General features: G+C 41.0%; 1 protein-coding gene and 1 long non-coding RNA gene across 2 annotated transcripts; one reads left to right on the top strand and one right to left on the bottom strand.

The window, feature by feature from the left end:
* Positions 1-1,296: 1,296 nt before the first annotated feature.
* Positions 1,297-2,891, bottom strand: LOC141844289 (heavy metal-associated isoprenylated plant protein 3-like). Its single transcript, XM_074732328.1, has 5 exons — positions 2,821-2,891; positions 2,586-2,733; positions 2,178-2,404; positions 2,004-2,091; positions 1,297-1,880 (listed from the first exon to the last, which is right to left on the bottom strand). The coding sequence occupies exons 1-5, from the start codon at positions 2,827-2,829 to the stop codon at positions 1,438-1,440; spliced, it is 915 nt and encodes a 304-aa protein (XP_074588429.1). The 5' UTR covers positions 2,830-2,891; the 3' UTR covers positions 1,297-1,437.
* A 4,468-nt stretch (positions 2,892-7,359) lies between these two features.
* LOC141843794 (uncharacterized) lies at positions 7,360-9,213 on the top strand. The gene is made up of 3 exons (XR_012603070.1): positions 7,360-7,411; positions 7,730-7,806; positions 8,799-9,213. It is a non-coding gene; the product is annotated as an uncharacterized LOC141843794 (long non-coding RNA).
* The last annotated feature ends 8,512 nt before the right edge of the window (positions 9,214-17,725 follow it).

Below are 17,725 nucleotides of genomic sequence, written 5' to 3'. Positions count from 1 at the left end.
TTAATTGATTAATTGAGTTATGCTGTATTCTTAAATAGATGTTGAAAAAAAATAACTTCAAATTATTGTTTCAATTAGAACCAAGAGTTAAGGTCAAAATTTTTAAATTTAAATTTATTTTCAGCTCTTTAAATTCAAATTTAGACTTTTGAAATGTGAAAATTGACTTACCTTTACGTTTGAAATTTTTAAAAATTTCAACTTATATTTTTAAAGTATTTTTAAATTTTTAGAGTTGGATAATTAAATTTTAGAAGTGTTGATATGTTATAGTTGTGAATTATAAGTTTTAAAAATTATTATATATAATTGTTAAGTAAATATAAAATTTAAGATTTTTAGAAAATTTAATTTGAATTTGTCCATTCTAATTGAAAATCCTGACTACGACGTTCACAAAGAACTAATCTAAATGGGTTCAAAAGGCATATATTGAATATATAACAACAAATGGAGTCACCATTTGATAAATTTTAAAAATTTATATATCAATCCTGACAACTACTTTATAACCCAAAAATAATTCATTTTGTCTGAAAAATTTAGAAAAGATCACATCAGTTTGGTGATGACAACTACTTCACAACTCAAAAAAACAAAAATCACTTATTGTGGTGATGGCAAGACACAACAAGTGATGGCAAAAACACTTTATGATTTTTTTCGAAATATGATTCTTTTGAACATAAAATTTAGCTAGTTCTTTTTCTGAAAGTCTCCTGGGTAATCTTCTAGGATGGCAGCAATATTATTTTTTTTATAAAAATAGCTGGATGGACATTTTAACTAAAGGCTATTCTTTTTTATTTTAAAAGGCTACCAATTCTCAAATTCTTGATAAAAACAAGTTACTAAAAATTTATTTTTAAAGAATTGGCTTTATCAAATGCATTAACTGAAAAATGCAATAGTCTTCTCGGAATATGGAAGAAATAATCTTTTTAAAAAAACACTTATAATAAAAATAAAAAAATTGGAAATTATTTTTATAACTAAAATAGGGATTAGGTGCGAGAGACTGATGCTCGAGTCATAATCAGCGGAATCATCCGAGAAAACCAGAAGCACAAGAAAAGCAGATCTGACTTTGCCTATGCACCTGAAAAGATCTTTGACTATAACAATCTATAAATATTTATCGAGGTAGAATAACAATGAACATTGTTTTGACTTGTGAAAACTGCAACTGATGGCTTTTCTTTGATTTCTAAGTATCGTCTTAGACTTGGCTTTCTTTCACCGTTGAAAGAGGGAGATTTTGTGTTATGAAAACTTCTATTTCGAAAATTTTAAATGGAATAAAGTAGAGACTGAATTAAAATGCGACAAAAATACTTTTTTTACAACGTTTTTCGCTTATTTACATGTCGTCTCGTTTGCATCCGTACTAACCCGTTACGTTAGGCTGCGTTCACACCAGCGGTGCGACGACCGCCGTCACATTATCGAGCAAGCGTTGGGATTCTCGTCGCTGAACATCTGCGGGGCGTGAACCATCTCGATGCGGTAACCATACCCGGCGTACGGATACGAAGGAGGATAGTAGTCCATCCTATTCGCCTCCGCCACCGCCGTCGTCATTGTCGCCGCCGCCGCGGCCTGAGCTGCCGGTGGAGGAGCTGCCATTGCCTCCTGCTTTTTCCCCTCATCCTTCTCCTTCTTATCGCCGCCTTTCTCCTCCTCTTTCTTCGCTTTGTCTTTCGGGCCGCTCTTCTTCTCCTCCTCTTTCTTCTCGCCGCCGCCTTCCTCTTTCTTGGATGGGACAATCTCGACGCTGCGCTTGATCTTTTCCTTGAGCACGTCGGGGAGCGTCTTGACGTCCATGGTGCCCTTCACGGTGACCAAGTCGTTCGCCGCGTCCACAGTCACCTCCTCGACGCCTAAGAGGTCACATTCGTTAAATCCCTAATTTGAGAATCGAAAACTTTTTTTTTTCTCCCTCGAGGGATTCCTCGATGAGGATGGGTGCTAAATGAAGAGGAGAGGAAATATCAAATTTTTACCTTTAATCTTAGATATGCGTCTCTTGATCCTCTGGATGCAGCCATCGCAGTGGAGGCGGATCTTGAGCACCACCGTGGTAACTTCCGGCTGGCAAGAAGGACGATTCCAGGTAAGAACAAAATGATGAATGATTCTAGATTCTTTTGTTGTTTTGCGGCAGAAGGATGGCTTACAGGTTTAGGTTTCGCGTCTTCTTTCTTAGGCTCTTTGTCCTTGCCGTCCTCCGCCTTGTTCTTCTTGTTGTCCTCATCCTTGGACTTCTTAGGAGGGTCTTTGGGAGAGATGAACTCGACCTTCTTCTTGGTCTTGGCCTCCAGGAGTTCCTTAAGCTGCCATGGATCCACCTTCCCGGTGACCTTCAGCCTGTTGGTCGCCAGGTCCGCGTTCACGCTTTCCACCCCTGCATCAGGACTCAAAACCTAAGCTCTACGACGCGATTGCAAGATCCGTTTCCAAAAAAAAAAAAAAAAAACTCGATTTCGACCTCATATTTTAAGAGGAATCAAGGAATAAAAAAGAGAAACCGAATCCCGATCGATGTCAAAATAGGAAAAAGATGGGGATGTGGAGGTAGCCTGTACCTGGGAGGCCCCTGACGAGCTTTTTGACCTTGTGAGCGCAGCCCTCGCAGTGCAGATCAAGCTTGACCTCGACCACAGTCGGTCCTTCTTCCTTCTTCTCCCCGTCGCTCTTCTTTTCGCCATTCCCCTTCTTCTCCTTCTCCTCTTTCTGCCATTACATCACAAACAAACCAATCAGTAAGAAGGCGACGACGAAAGCTTGAAGCCGAAGAAAGAAATCAAGCTGCCTTCTAACCTCGCCCATTTCCTCCTCTTCCTCCTCCGCAATATCGACCTACCCTGTTCTCTTCAAGCACAAATTTCTTCTTGGAAAGAGAAGGGAGGGTTAAACGTCAGGAAGCAGAGGTTATAAAGAGCCTGAGTCGGCGAGGGGAGAGATGCGGAGGCGGATTCGGATCTTTCAGACATGAGAGAGGGTTTCCTCATACATCATCATCACATGCATCATGGGATGGGGGCATGGACATGTATGATGCGGGATGCATGTGGGAGACTGGGATGTGAGCGTGCGCCGTACGAGGCGTGATCATGCGGTCGCAGGGTGGCAGCTAAAGATCGACGGCGCCCCCGGTAACGTCGACCCGTGACGAGGATTGACGGCGCCACGTCATGATCTCGTGTTTCGGGTCGTGACATACTGGAAACCATACCGAAGTATTCACGATAAGAATAAAAAGGAAAATTACTAATGGATCATGTCTAAAAGATCCTAACTAGATCTTGTGTCACACAATCTATGCATCCAGTTTAGTAAATTCTCACACGTAAGTTTCCTTAAACATGGAATATGGACACCTTTATGGTTTTGTAACGACTAATTTGGGGATGATATTTTGCCAAAATATTGCATTTACTAGATACAGAGCATGCAATATTTTATACCATGATGACCACACTTTTCCAATCCCCAAAATTCATCGATCCCAGCCAGACTTATTGAGTTTATTCAGATTTTTCCAAATATGCCAAATATGATTGCTATCAATTTATAGAAAATAATGTTTCATTAAAATATTCTTTTGTGAGAGGCTAATGCTATTATTTTCCCATGCTTATTAACTTTAGTTTAACCCTTGTTTACATCCGTAATTAAAAATTTGGACACCCAAAGAATATATTTGTTCTATGTTTAAATTAGAGAGCAATTAATGACTTTTGCACATTATATTTAGATTTGATCTACATAAGGGAGATCAATTTCCTAATATAAAGATTTTGTCACATAGGGACCAATCTTATATGAGGATGTTATATTTAGGATGATAATATAGATGACTTTTGAAAGTTACCTTCCTTGAATACTTTTATTGACATTCATATGATTTCAAAGCACTTAGACACTTGGGGGGCATAAAATAATATTTTTCCACAATGTTATTTATCCCTTAAAATTCCACCTTTGCCACTCGATCGTTGGTATGGATAGGGAGTATGAGTTAGTTTGTATCTTTGTATCATTCTATTAAATATCTCATTGACATCCATGTAATTTGCGAGTATTTAAACACATAGAAGGTATAGAACATAGTTTTGTTAAAATATTCTCTAGTAGTTCATTATACCCCTTCACTAGCTATATCCTCTTGTACATCTTGGATCTTGGGATTCAAATAAAGCATTCATTTGTAATAGGTCAATGAGTCAACGAGGATTGGACATCGAAAGGAAAGTCTTGGGAGTCAAAGGATCGGATGTTGAGCAGAAAGTTCAAATAGATTTGGAGGACCGGATGTTTGGAAGATAAGTAAAATCTCTTAAGAGGAGTGGGTGAGGACGTGCTCTCTTGAAGAGAATAGTAGATATCGATCTGACTTAGAATTTCATTGAAAATTCAAAAGTCAAGATCATACAGTTGTAAAACTATCTAAAATTTAATTTCCTGCACTATGTTTGTATTCTTCTAACTCTGTGATGCAGGAAATCAAACTTAAAGAAAAAAATCAAGGAAAACTAGCAAATAAGACTCCATACGCCCCTATTGAATCTAAGCGCCCAGATGGTTCAAGCATTCCAATCAGCTCCAAGCGCCCGGAGGAGAGTAAGACGCAGTGAAGCCAAGTCTGATTCAGTAATCGCCACGACGACATACCAGGTGCCTAGAAGGGATATAGGGGCTCGAGGATGGCTAACTCAGCGATGAGATCTGATCAGATAGATCACGATGAGGGCGCCTGGAAGGGGATCCAAGTGTCTAAACTTGTCCATAAAAGCACTCTCGAATAGAAGCTTCAAATACTTTTTTCATGGTCATTCTACCACTCCTGTTCAAGTGCTCCATGCTTCAGAAATGCTGTTGCGATGTCAAGACACTACACCGACACCTTACTCAAGTTCCGAATCATTATTGATACACTTGTAGTGTTGTTCTTTTTTGCCTTCATGCTTTTATACTCTAAGAATGGTAAGTCTGTTATCGTTCCTTATTTTTGTAAAAGATGAGACTCTTTTTCGTTGTGAGCAAGAGTCGATTAATGAATTGTCCATTGGAAGTGATCGAGAATTGCTAATCTTGTAATAGCAGCCAGAGGTTGTGAACCAAGTAAAAATAAGCTTATCCCTTATTTTGAATTCTTGGTTTTACATTCCCTTGCGTATTTAAAAGATTCAAAATAAGTTTTCAAAAATAAATAATAAAGTAAAGTACACTATTCACCCCCCTCTAGCGCTCTACATGATTCATCATAAATAGGATTTAAATTAAGAAATAAAATGGAGATGCTGCCAAAATTTCAAAGAAATTAGTGATAGAAAAAAAATCAATCATTAAATTTATCAATGATAAAAAAACTTACAACCCTTTTATTTTCATCGCTAATTGGTCGCTAATCAAGTCATTAAATTTATCAATGGAATATTCCATCAATAAATTTATCATTAAATTTAAATTTATCAATGGAATATTTCATCATAAAAAAAAATCCAGTCATTAGATTTATCAACGGAATATTTCATCGCTAATCAAGTTAATTCTTGTAGTTCAAACACTATAAAAAAAGTTGATTTAGCGACGAATTTTGCGATGAATTTAAAAAAAATTTCATCGCAAATAGTTTTGCAACGAATTTTGCGACGAAAAAATTTTATTGCTATAAAGTCGTCGCCAATTTTTGAGACGAAATTTCTATGTTTCGTCGTAAATTTTAGTGATGAAAATTGTTTTTCATTGCAAAATTCGTCGCCGATCGGTGACGAACAAATTTCGCCGCCGATCGACGTTGAAAGACAATTTCATTGCCAATTGACGATGAATATTTTTTTGTCGCCAATTGGCGACGAATTTGAGTTTCGTTGCCAATTGACAACGAATTTTGCGATGAAAATTGTTTCGTCGCTAATTGACGACGAAATATTATTCGTCGCTAATTGGCAATGAATTTGAGTTTCGTCGTCAATCTGCGATAAATTTTACAACGAAAATAGATTTCATCCCAAAATATCGATAAATAGTAAATTACAATAGATTTATGATGACAATGGATTCATCGCAATATTTATCGCAAAATCTAAATTCGTCGCAAAATCTGGATTTTTTCTTCCCTATCCTAGTCATTTATAGGTTATCCCATAGATACATAACGATTCGATCTGATCGATTCAAATTTTACATTCAACCTATTTATACAAACATAATAAACAACCATATTCATTCCACCACATTCATTCAACACAATATTCATGTTGATGCAGTTTGTCCCGATTGTTATTTTGATATTGACACAGATTTAAGTTCATTTTAGTTGGATAAGAATTAAGTTCAATATATTCAGATTGACCAATGACGGATGAGTTCAGAGAGGGCTCGGTAGCTAGTTCTCCGGATTAGGTCAGAGAGGGCTCGGTAGCTCATTCTCTGGATCGGATTGAATCGGAGAGGGCTCGGTAGCTCGTTCTCCGGACTAGGTCAGAGAGGGCTCGGTAGCTCGTTCTTTGAACCGGATGGAATCGGAGAGGGCTCGGTGTAAAATACCAAAAATTAAGGGGGTTAAGTTGAAAATAAATTAACTATAATTAATTTATAACCTAATCAATTTAATAGGTTTGAATTAATAAAGCTGGTTATTATAGGTAAAGGGTTAATGGATTAATGGGTTAATGGTTATTGGCTTATTGGATCTAGACCCATTAAGAAAGCCTTAAGAAACCTCTACCCTATAAGCTACAGCGCTGCCCTACTCCTCTTCATCGCGATCCTGTTTCTCCCGATCGCGCCGCACCTCTCCCTCGCGCTGCCTTCTTCGCCAGCCCTAGCCACGTTGCCCACACCTTCGCCCGCCGCCGCCACCTTCTCTTCCCTTTCCTTCGTCGCGCCGCCTTCCTCTCCAACCGACGCCACCACCGCCGCGCCCCACCACGGTCCAGCGCTGCTTTCCCCGTCGCTGAGCAGCCGCCGCCTCCACTTGAAGGCTGATCGATCGGCCAAGGAAGGAAATCGGTAAGGATGTTGAGCTAGATTGTGGTTTGTGCTTGGATTGTGAGACTAGATCTATGTTTTTAGGTTTTCCGAGTTCAGATTTTGAGAAGGGATCGGTCGGCTTCAACTATTGAAGAGGAATCGGAGGAACACGAAGCCGATTCGTTGGGTAACTCGCTGATCTTTGGTGGAATTCAGCAGCAATGTTGAGGGACCGATTTCCTTGGTTGGTTGACGATCTGTTGTGGTGTGATTGAACTGGTTTAGGGAAGATTAAGGTAAGGCAAATCTGGATTAAAATTTATTGATCGGTTAATGGTAGTGGTGTATGTAAATGGTGATTTATGGATTCTGTTATGGCACAGATTGGAGGAGATTGGGCAGATCGGAGCTATTGTTAGGGCAGTGGTTTGAGGTGAGCTCTTGGGTGTGATTCTAGTTTGATTAATTGCGATTAACAATGGGTTATTATGCTGGATGTTGTTATTTTATTGGATTTGTGATTAGCAAGAGTGTTAAGTATGTAGCTTAAATTTGATGTATCTTGTTGATTGAGGTTGAGGTTGTTGGTGACTACGGAATTATTCGGTTGGTTGAATTGTGGATTAAGTTGCGTTTAATCGTGGGATTATGGTATACTAGATGAGTTAGTTTAACCCGAGTGTTGGATTTTAATTAATTCCTTGTAATTTAAATAGACGTGTACTTAGTGTTGCTATATTATTTGGTGCAGGACATTGATCTTATTGGTCCTATTATACAGAGTTCATATTTCTGGGGATTATAGTTGCTTACGATCATCTAATTCAGGTGGGTACCCTGTACTTGGTCAATACAGGCGCTTTACAGTGCATGATATTCCTGTTGTTTTCCTCTACGTTGAAATTGTTGTTGCTTAGCTTATTTATCCGTTGACATCTGTTGATACTCTTTGCTTGACATTTCCGGTTGACCTTTATGATGATATGATATTATGTTGTTGCCACTTGTCATTCATACTAGTACCTAGTTGATACCTTATACTTTGTTGTTGACATATGCTGGTTGACCTTAGGAGTTCCTACCTATTGTTAGATAACTTTAACTGTTGTAATCCTGATTGACGATATCCTTTAGAGATCCCTGTTGAACATGCTAAATGAATGTAGCTATTACATATTAGGATGATCACCATCCATTCATATCATTATGGTTGTTGTTGTTGGTGGATCTTACCGGCATCATGTTGTGGTGCCACATAGGTAAGAGGTTGCACCACAGTGGGGTGCGACCAGGACTGGCTACATCGCCTCCTGCCACACTGCCCCTCCCCACTTCTCTATAGGGGTTAGTTGTTGGAGCTGGCAGTAGGTCATGTCTGGCCCCCAGTTCACTGAGCTCTGGGAGAGTGACTGGGACGACGAGTGCGGACAGTGACGGATATTTTGGTTGCTATGGTTGCTACGGATTTGCATGCACCATTGGTAGGTTGATAGATATATGTAGTTTACTTACTCATATGTTTTCCGATTGTTACATTGATATGCTATGATTGTTGCATTGTGTGCCATGTCATACATGATACATGTAGATTTCTTATTCAGTTGCACAGTAGGATTATGCCTATTCTATCCCGTTGATATATCATGATTATTACCATGATCCTTGCTGTTCCTGTTATTTGTTGTTATTACCTTCTCAGTCTATACTGGTTGTTTCTTATTTTATTCCTGCTATGTATCTTGACATGCACTTCTTTCTGTACCCACTGAGTATTTAATGCTCACCACCCAGACCCTGGGGTTGCTTTGATTTCTCCCCAGGTAACAGATAGGTACTTGGAGCTTGGAGATTTGGGTCGTCTGCTGCTGTCTCACCTCGGGAGATTTCTGTTAGTTGCATTTGGTCTGTCGTTGTCTCTAGTTATGTTTACTATTTTATGGACTTGTAGTTATGGTTCCGATTTGTTATGATTGTAGTTATGATGGTTCGCATTGTGAGTATTCGTTACTTTGGATTTTCGATGATTTGGCTTTATTTACTTTGCATATTCTGGTTATGGTGCATGTGATAGTATTATGTGGCCGTGTAGGCCTTATTATTGCATATGTTGTGTGTGTCGTGATGTTGTTGGACGTGTTGTCCTTATTCCAGCCGCCTGTGGCTGAGTATATATGTTTGTATTAGGGGAATTGTCATAGTTACTGGGAAGATGCTGTCGAAATTTTTCGGACGGCCTTCTCGGGGCGTGACACTCGGTGGGGCTTATTCATAAATAGTCTTAACTTTAATTTAGGAGGGGTTAATTTAAATAAACCTAATGTGGATGGGATTAATCGATCAAACCCTAACTCATTTGATTAAATCAATGGTTTTAGGGTTATTAGGGTTAATTGATTGATGAGGTTAAAGGGTTAATGGGTTGGAAATCCGTAACTGTTAAGAAGCCTTAAATAAACCTACAGTAAACCTAAATCGTGACTGCTTCTCCTTTCTCCCGAGCACGCGCGAGTTCCAGCCGCTCCAACCCACGCCGCAAGCAGCGATCGGCCACCCGAACCTCTGCCCGACGCCGACGCTGTCGCCTCCTTTTCCCTTCCTCGCGTTTCCTCCACCACACGGCCGTTGCCACGCCGTTGGTCGCCGCCGCAGAACGCCGACGCCGTCTGCTGCTTGCGGTCGCACCCTGCGTCGCCGGACCGGAGAAAAGGGGATTGGAGCTAGGTTTTCTTGTCTGGTTTCTCGGGTGAGGGCTTTCCTCGAGTTTACTCTGATTTTAATTGGTTTCCTTCTCCATAGTGTGGAGTCCTTTGCTTTCGGCCAGGAAGAAGAAAGGGGGAAAGCTAGGGCACGGCTGGGTCCTTGAGGTGAGGTTCCTTCACTCGAATTCAATTGGTTGTGATGGTGAATACTTGGATCTAATTGGTTTTGAGTTGGAAATTTTTATGGTTCTGTTGATGGATGTGTTCGGTTAGTTGAAGGGGATACTGTTTGATTGTCTCTGTTGGATTTCAGCTGCAAGCAAGTGGAGGAAGGAAGGCTGAGCTAGGGCTTTCAAGGCTTTGGGTCTTGAGGTGAGTGTTTGGGCTTGATTTTGGTTTTTGCTGTGTTGTAGAGCTCAAGTTGAAATGATCTGTTGAAGGTTTGGAATTTGCCAATGCCTCTAATTGAAGGTCCTATTAGTAGGGAGGTGGTAGTTTTACAATTCTTCATTTACAGTGATGGATGGAGTGGTGGTTTTGAGGTTGTTTTGTTGTAAGGGGGGGACTTAATAGGGTTGATTTATTAGGATTAAATCCGAATAAAAAAAACTAAGTGTGACTTTAAAAGGATTGTATTTGTTTAATCGTTGTATTTAGGAATATTGTTTATTCCTTTTTGCAGGACCTTGATTGACTTGTGGTCCTATATTTTCTGGGGGTTCTATTTGTCTACGATCGTCTGATCAGGTGGGTACTCCTGTACTTGGTCAACACAGGCTCTCCTTTCTGTAGTGCATGATTACCTTTTTGTTATCCTTATTGCATTGTTGCCTACTTCGTTACTTGTTTCATTTCTTGAGACTTACTGTTAACCTTTATTGTGATCTGTTGCTATTTTGTTTCTACTCCTGCTATCCATGCTAGTAATTAAATGATATCTTACACCTTTCGTTGCTTGATACCTGTTGAATGACTTCCTGTTGAACTTTCTGCTGTTAGAACAATTTTAACTGTCGTTCCATTGACTCAAATTGACTCCCCTTGATATCTGTTGAACATGCTAATTATCTGTAGCTATTACATGTTGGAATGATCATCATGCATTCATGATAGTTGTAGATGTTGCGGACATCATTGTTGGTTGTTCTTGTTGGCTCTGGCCCTGCACCGTGTAGTGGTGTGATCAGTGGAAAGAGCCTACTTGCACTATTGTTGGGTGCAACCAGGACTGGCTATATAGCCCTCCTGTTACACTGCCGCTCCCCACCAGATTACGGTGGTTTGTTGTTGGAGTCTGTGCAGTATGTCTTGTCTGGCCCCTCAGTTCATTGTGCTCTAGGAGGGTGACTGGGGAATGCAGAGTGCGGACAGAGACTTGCATTTGTTTGCGATGGTTGCCGTGTGTTTTACATGCATTGTTGGTAGGATTATTGCATAGTTTAATTTATGCATCTGATTTCAACTGTTGCACTTATTTGCTATGTTTGTTGCACTTGTATGACATTACATACATGCTCACATGTACTGATACCTATCTCTGTTGCGTAGCACTATTCTTTCCTTATTATTCTTGTTGAGATACCATGCTTGATTACCATGATGTCTGTTATCTGTTGATACCTATACCTGTTGATATTGTCTATCTTTCTGTTTATCTGTTCATGCACATCTATTATTTTGTATCCACTGAGCATCTAATGCTTACTACCCAGACCCTGGGGTTACTTTGTTTCCTCCCCAGGTAGCAGATAGGTTTACTGGAGCTTGGAGGTTCAGTCGGCTGGTCCCATCTCACAGCAGGAGGTTTTCCGTTTTGGTTTATCGTTGGTCTAGTGTTTATGGTATGGTTTATGTACTTGGATGTGGACTTGTGATTTGTGGACTTGGATTCGTACTTGTAGACTTTATTGTGGTCTCTTGGAGTTTTTCTATTAAATGAATTTTATATCTTATTGTTGTGTTTATCATTTAAAATGTATTAATTAATTATACTCAAAATGAACATAATCAAAGAGTATACATTAATAAATAAATATCACACATCATGTAGAGTAAATAGCATAAAATGAATATATCATTAAAACGTGCTGTACATTGTTAACAAATAACAAGAACTCTACTTTAAATGTTATCTTTAACATTTTTACTCATAATTAACTAGACAACAACTCTAACAAACTAGATAAGCAACTATCACTCCCACTAGGACAAACACTAGCGCAGTGATAATCCAAACATAGCTTATCCTTTTAGGCTAAACAGAAACATCTTCAACTGGGATATTATTTGGATGATGCCAGGATACAGAATCCTGTGATGAACTCAAATATCCCTCAGAAGTGTCCTCTCCAGAGTCTTCTCTTGGATCTTCTTCTGGATCCTCTTCACAATCAGCATAGTGAAGCAGTTCTGTGCACAACTCAGTATATGTAATACGTCCCTTACGGCGCTCCCATATCTGAAGTGCTTCAACTTGCAGGTTTTCAGGCAATGAACGAATCAAAGCTTAAATCCTATAGTTGTCCAGAATCAAAAAATCCTACATCTCTAGGCGCCAAAATAGTCTGTTCAACCTCCCCATGTGTCTACTTACTCCATAAGCTGGATCATAATCTATCCACTAGATAATTTCCCTTAGCTTATTACGCATCACTTCGCGTCGAGTCATAGTAGTAATCGTCTGTGCCATCTCAAAAAATTGAAATTAATGAAGTCAGTACAAAACTGACAAACCAGTACATATACCAGCTTAATTCAATTTATACAGGCATAGACCTAACACAATAAATCAAGAAAAATAAATCTTCTTGATTTATAGGGGCTTTGTCAACTAATCCTTTGACTAGTCGATCGACACCTTGAAGACTCAACATGACAGTGTTCCATGAGAACTAAAATATCACCTAGCTCCAAGCACCCCAGGCACCTGAGCACCATGCATGATATTTAGTTTCTTATCATCTTCAACCATGTTGACTAAGCCTATTGAGTTGTTTCTTGAGTATAAGTTGTTCAAACAACTTCTCAATTATGAGTATGGTTGACCAATGTCAACACTAACCAAGTCTAATTTATACTTGTGTTGTCACTTCATGCAAGAGCACTTATCACTTGTGAGCAATTGAGCACTTGACATTTCACTTGTTTGAAAGCTAATTGAAAACTGACCTAATTAAATCCAAAGCCCAATTATTTCTTATGGACAACCCAATTAAATTAATCAATATAATAAATGAAACTAATTCATTTATAATATAATTGGGCTAATCCAATTAATTATATTAAATGGTCCGAAATCAAACTCAATGGCCCTTAATCAAAATCCAATAGTCCAAATAAAACTTGGCCTTCCAATGAATTCTTGGCCCAATTTCAAACTCTTCTTGAACTGCTATGATATTTGGTATTTATTCAGTTTGTAAGCCCAATTAAATTTTTCAATATATATAAAAAAAACTAATTCATTTATATATAATGATCATGACTTAGTGGTTAGGCATTCTCATTGTGGCTGTGGAGACTCTAAGATCGAATCTCACCAACTACGAATTTTGCCTTTTTTATTACGAATTTTGCTGTGCAAAAAAAAATTGACAGCAAAAAAAATAAAAATAAAAACAAAAACAAAACCCAATATGATGCATCAGCCCAATTTGATGCAGCCCACTAGTAATTTGTTTTTTTTAATAAAAAAACATGAAATCATGTCACGTTGATTTCATTTCCCCTTTTTTTTTCTCTCGTGCCCTAAATGCACGCGTTACCGCCGTCCCAAATTTTTTCTCTCCTGCCGCCTACGCCGACCTCTGCCATCCCCTCCGGCGTCGCCTTTGCCGGTGCCAGCCCCGCCGGCACCAGCCCCGCCGACACCAGCCCCGTACTGCCGAAGACGAAGCCTTCCCCCCGGACGCCAGCCTCGTCGGAATCAGGGGAGCACCATGCTGGCCGCGAACTTCGCCGGCGTCACGGCATCATGCGGGCTGGAAGCGCCTGTGCGCTGATCGGGAAAAAATTGCGGACAGCGCCTGTGCGCTGCCGCTTGCGACGGCGGCCAGAACAGAAACGGGCAGAAATCACTGTTTCTTGGCAGCGATTTTTCCAACAGAACGACGATTACTAACAGGTAACTCTTTCAAATTGCTCTGATACCAATGTTAATCATGTACCTGTTGTAGGGAAAAAGACTCCGGCTGGAATTGCTCGCGTCGAAGGAGCGATCACAAATGGAAGGCTCCTCAAAGTCCACAAACCAAATCCTTCGATTTAGTGTTCTTCCTTCTCTCCGAGGCGCAGCCCCTTATGCTTCGGATGGACGCCCACACACACAGCGCAGGTTTGTTTATTTTGCTTCTTTCACGCACACCCTCAGCCTCAGGGCTTTCCTCTCCCTTTAATAGGGAGAGGCTGCGTTCGCATCGGAGTGGGGTGTGTGGTGGGCGTAGTGGTGCACGAAGCGGAAACCGCCGGTGGGCGGTTACAGAAACCGCCAACAGAAACTTACAAGGATTGCTTGCACAACCAACTTTCTCCAAAAGGTGAGTGTTAGTGTGGATACGCATATAGACACAGACACTTGAACGTGCTAGAGATCCGACAACCTTTGGATGAGCAGGATAAGCGAAGGATACGTGACAAAGGTATACCTGATAAGCTAGGATTTTAGTATATGGTATAATTGGATGATTGATTATAATTTCTGTGATTTTGATGGTTAACTTGGTATTAATTGAATTTAACTCTTTGTAGGGCTCAAGTGGAACCAAGATCAAGCCAAGATCAAACCAAATTGAGACCAAATCCAACCAAAATTGACCCAAGTGATTGAACCAACCTCACGAATCAAGACTCAAGTGCGACTAGAGTTGAACCCATGTGAATTAGAGCTGAATCGGAGCGAAATTGGGCTGAATCAGGAGCTAATTAGGGCTGAACCAAGCTGAATCGGCGCCAAACAGTGAAAGAACCCGGTTCAATTCAAATCGCAGAACCTAGCGTTAGCGAGGAATGAACAGTACAAAAGACGCGAACACTGTAGCGCCGCCGGGGGTCGCGTTTTCTTGCTCGCTGTTCTTCGTTCTTGCGCGGCCAGAACTCGGATTTCTTCCCTCCAAATCAACTTCCGGATTCCAGACGGCAGTCCATAACCTTGGGTTGGGGTAAATCGCGATCGGGAGCACTGGTGAGGGTCTCGCCAGAGCTCGGATTTTCTGTGATGTTTCAGCTGGATTCTTCAAGTTTCACCAATCGGAGCCATTAAGGTCGTGAGGAGGGGTTCTCCAAGGGTCCTTGAAGGTTTCCGAGCATCGCATTGCAAGCAATTTGGAGAAGTTTGGCTGGATTTCCAGATTCGGGATTTGCTCTGTTCGGCGCTGGTTCGGAGGGTGTCTGATACGGCGTTGTTTGGAGTTGATTCAGAGCGAACTGAGACGAGATTTAGAACTGTTTCTCTGGTATTTCTGATCGTCCATCAGGCCTTGTGTGACGGCAAGGAGGAGGTTGAGATGGAAGGGAAGATCCGGAGTTCTGATAGCTTATATTTAGTTTCTGAATTCAGTTTTACCTGTTTGAGCATTTCTTCATTTCTGAATTTTGTTGGTTTCTGATAGTTGCCGAAACTCCTATTTCTGCATCTTGTTTAGAGCTTAACTAATCAATGCTTGCATAGATCCCGTTACTGGCATGGTGTCGTTTCATGTTGGTTTATGACTTTTGATGTTTGACTTGTTATTTTGACTGCATATCTGTCTCTCATGTTTATCCCTATTCATTTTATGTTAATACGTTTCGGGAGGAGACACGCTTGAATTTAGGGGGAGTTGGTGAGACTTGATGACCGGTCTACACCCTTTTCGGTGTTTGACAAAGGGGGAGAGGATGGACTTAAGTTTAGAAATTAAAGAGAGGATGGTTACTAAATGTTCGAGAATTATTCTCAATAACCTCGATTAATGTAGGGGGAGGATTTGATCTCCTTACATATATGAACTTAACTCTTATTCCCATAGTGAACTTAACTGTTGTAGGGGGAGGATCTTGATCTCCTTACTTACATGAAAGGGAAGAATTCTGATCTAAACTTAAATCGTGTTGTCAAACAACAAAAAGGGGGAGATTGTTGATGCAGTTTGTCCCGATTGTTGTTTTGATGTTGACACAGATTTAAGTTCATTTTAGTTGGATAAGAATTAAGTTCAATATATTCAGATTGACCAATGACGGATGAGATCGGAGAGGGCTCGGTAGCTCGTTCTCCGGATTAGGTCAGAGAGGGCTCGGTAGCTCGTTCTCTGGACCGGATGGAGTCGGAGAGGGCTCGGTAGCTCGTTCTCCGGACTAGGTCAGAGAGGGCTCGGTAGCTCGTTCTCTGGACCGGATGGAGTCGGAGAGGGCTCGGTAGCTCGTTCTCCGGACTAGGTCAGAGAGGGCTCGGTAGCTCGTTCTCTGGACCGGATGGAGTCGGAGAGGGCTCGGTAGCTCGTTCTCCGGACTAGGTCAGAGAGGGCTCGGTAGCTCGTTCTCTGGACCGGATGAAGTGGGAGAGGGCTCGGTAGCTCGTTCTCCAGATTAGGTCAGAGAGGGCTCGGTAGCTCGTTCTCTGTACCGGACTATGGTCGGAGAAGGCATGGTAGCCTGTCTTCGGACCGGATCATTGTCAGAGGAGGCTTGGGAGTCTGTTCTCTGAATACATGATCCAATGCGGTTGGCTCGGGTGAGACCCAAGTTAACCAAGTGATCAGATTGCATGAGTTTTGATTTCACTTTGGTTTAATCGATGGGTGAATCGATTAACCAAGGGTTAGTTGGTTAGTCGATCTGGTGATCGATTACAGAGCATTCTGTAAACCAAGGGTTAGTTGGTTAGTCGATCTGATGATCGATTACAGAGCATTCTGTAAGATTTCAGAAAACCCACAGAATACACCATAATCGATTGGGCAATCGATTATGGTAGACAGTAATCGATCAGCTGATCGATTACAAGCTTAATGAGAAATCCTATTAGCGATCGGTAATCGATCACCTGATCGATTACCATACCTTAATCGATCAACTGATCGATTAAGGGCTTGGGTAATCGATTAGTGGTTAGGCTTGATCGATTACACGGTTTATAGAGGAAAGAATTACGACGTTTAATCGATTGTCTGATCGATTAAGACATTTCTGATCGTGTTCAGGTTTCTGCTCTGCTCATTTCTGATTTCTGATTATTTCTGATGTTGCTGTGCTAATCCATCTCTGAGGTTTGCAGATGGAGTTTGAATTCAAATGAAGAACAGGAAGAGTCAAGGGTTGGCTTTTTATCATGGCAGCTTGTCGAGCTTTGGTTTTCAGGTAAAAGACAACAACGGGACTCTGAGCTGCACAGGAGGATGATCAGGATGATCAGTGAGTGTGCTGAGAGGAGCGTGGTCCAGTGTGGTGCTGGAGAGCTCAGATGGCTCAGCAAGGTTGCAGTGGACTCAGAGACCGTTGAACGAGCAGATGCAAGGAGACTAGAAGAAGAGGTGAAGGAGAAGAGAGAACAACTCTAACAACGAACAAGGCTGTGTGTGCTTGTGCTTGCTGGGTGTTCTCTGCTTGCTCGTGATCATTGCTCTTCCTTGAAGCTCTCTGCCTGAGGTGGTGCAAGGAGTCTGGTGCCTTGCTCTCGGGAAGCTCTGCTTGAGGTTTGTTTGTGTGATTGAGGTTGTGCTGTAAGTTCTATCTGTTTGCCTCAATCTTGAGTTTTCCTTCTATAATCTCTGTACTTAACAAACATCCTTGAGATTGGTTGTGGAGAGGTCACTCCACCGAGAAGGAGACTTCATCTAGCCGGATTCATCCGGGGTTTGATCTACCGAAGATCAAGGGATCGTCCACCTTACGGACACGCCGAGGAGTAGGGGCAAGTTATCCCCGAACCTCGTATATCATAGTGTTTGCATTGTTTTCATTTTGTTAGCTATTTTCCGCTGCGCACTAACCTTTTGTAGGAGAAAATCAAATTTCGAAGGGAGGCTATTCACTCCCCCCTCTCTAGCCATCTCCCGATCTTCAACAAAGCT

Source organism: Curcuma longa, chromosome 13 (genome assembly GCF_044706935.1).
Source record: "Curcuma longa cultivar G26 ecotype Majalengka, Jawa Barat chromosome 13, ITB_CL_G26_1.1, whole genome shotgun sequence".
Classification (NCBI taxonomy): domain Eukaryota; kingdom Viridiplantae; phylum Streptophyta; class Magnoliopsida; order Zingiberales; family Zingiberaceae; genus Curcuma; species Curcuma longa.
Note: the sequence above shows the minus strand (reverse complement) of the source record. Positions and strands in the feature narration are given on the sequence as shown.

What these genes read in the sequence shown, in the direction of transcription:
- LOC141844289 (XM_074732328.1), bottom strand. An exon ending in GCTCGTCAGGGGCCTCCCAG is followed by an intron (nt 2,405 to 2,585) that starts GTACAGGCTACC and finishes GTCCTGATGCAG; the next exon opens with GGGTGGAAAGCGTGAACGCG. An exon ending in AAGACGCGAAACCTAAACCT is followed by an intron (nt 2,092 to 2,177) that starts GTAAGCCATCCT and finishes CCTTCTTGCCAG; the next exon opens with CCGGAAGTTACCACGGTGGT.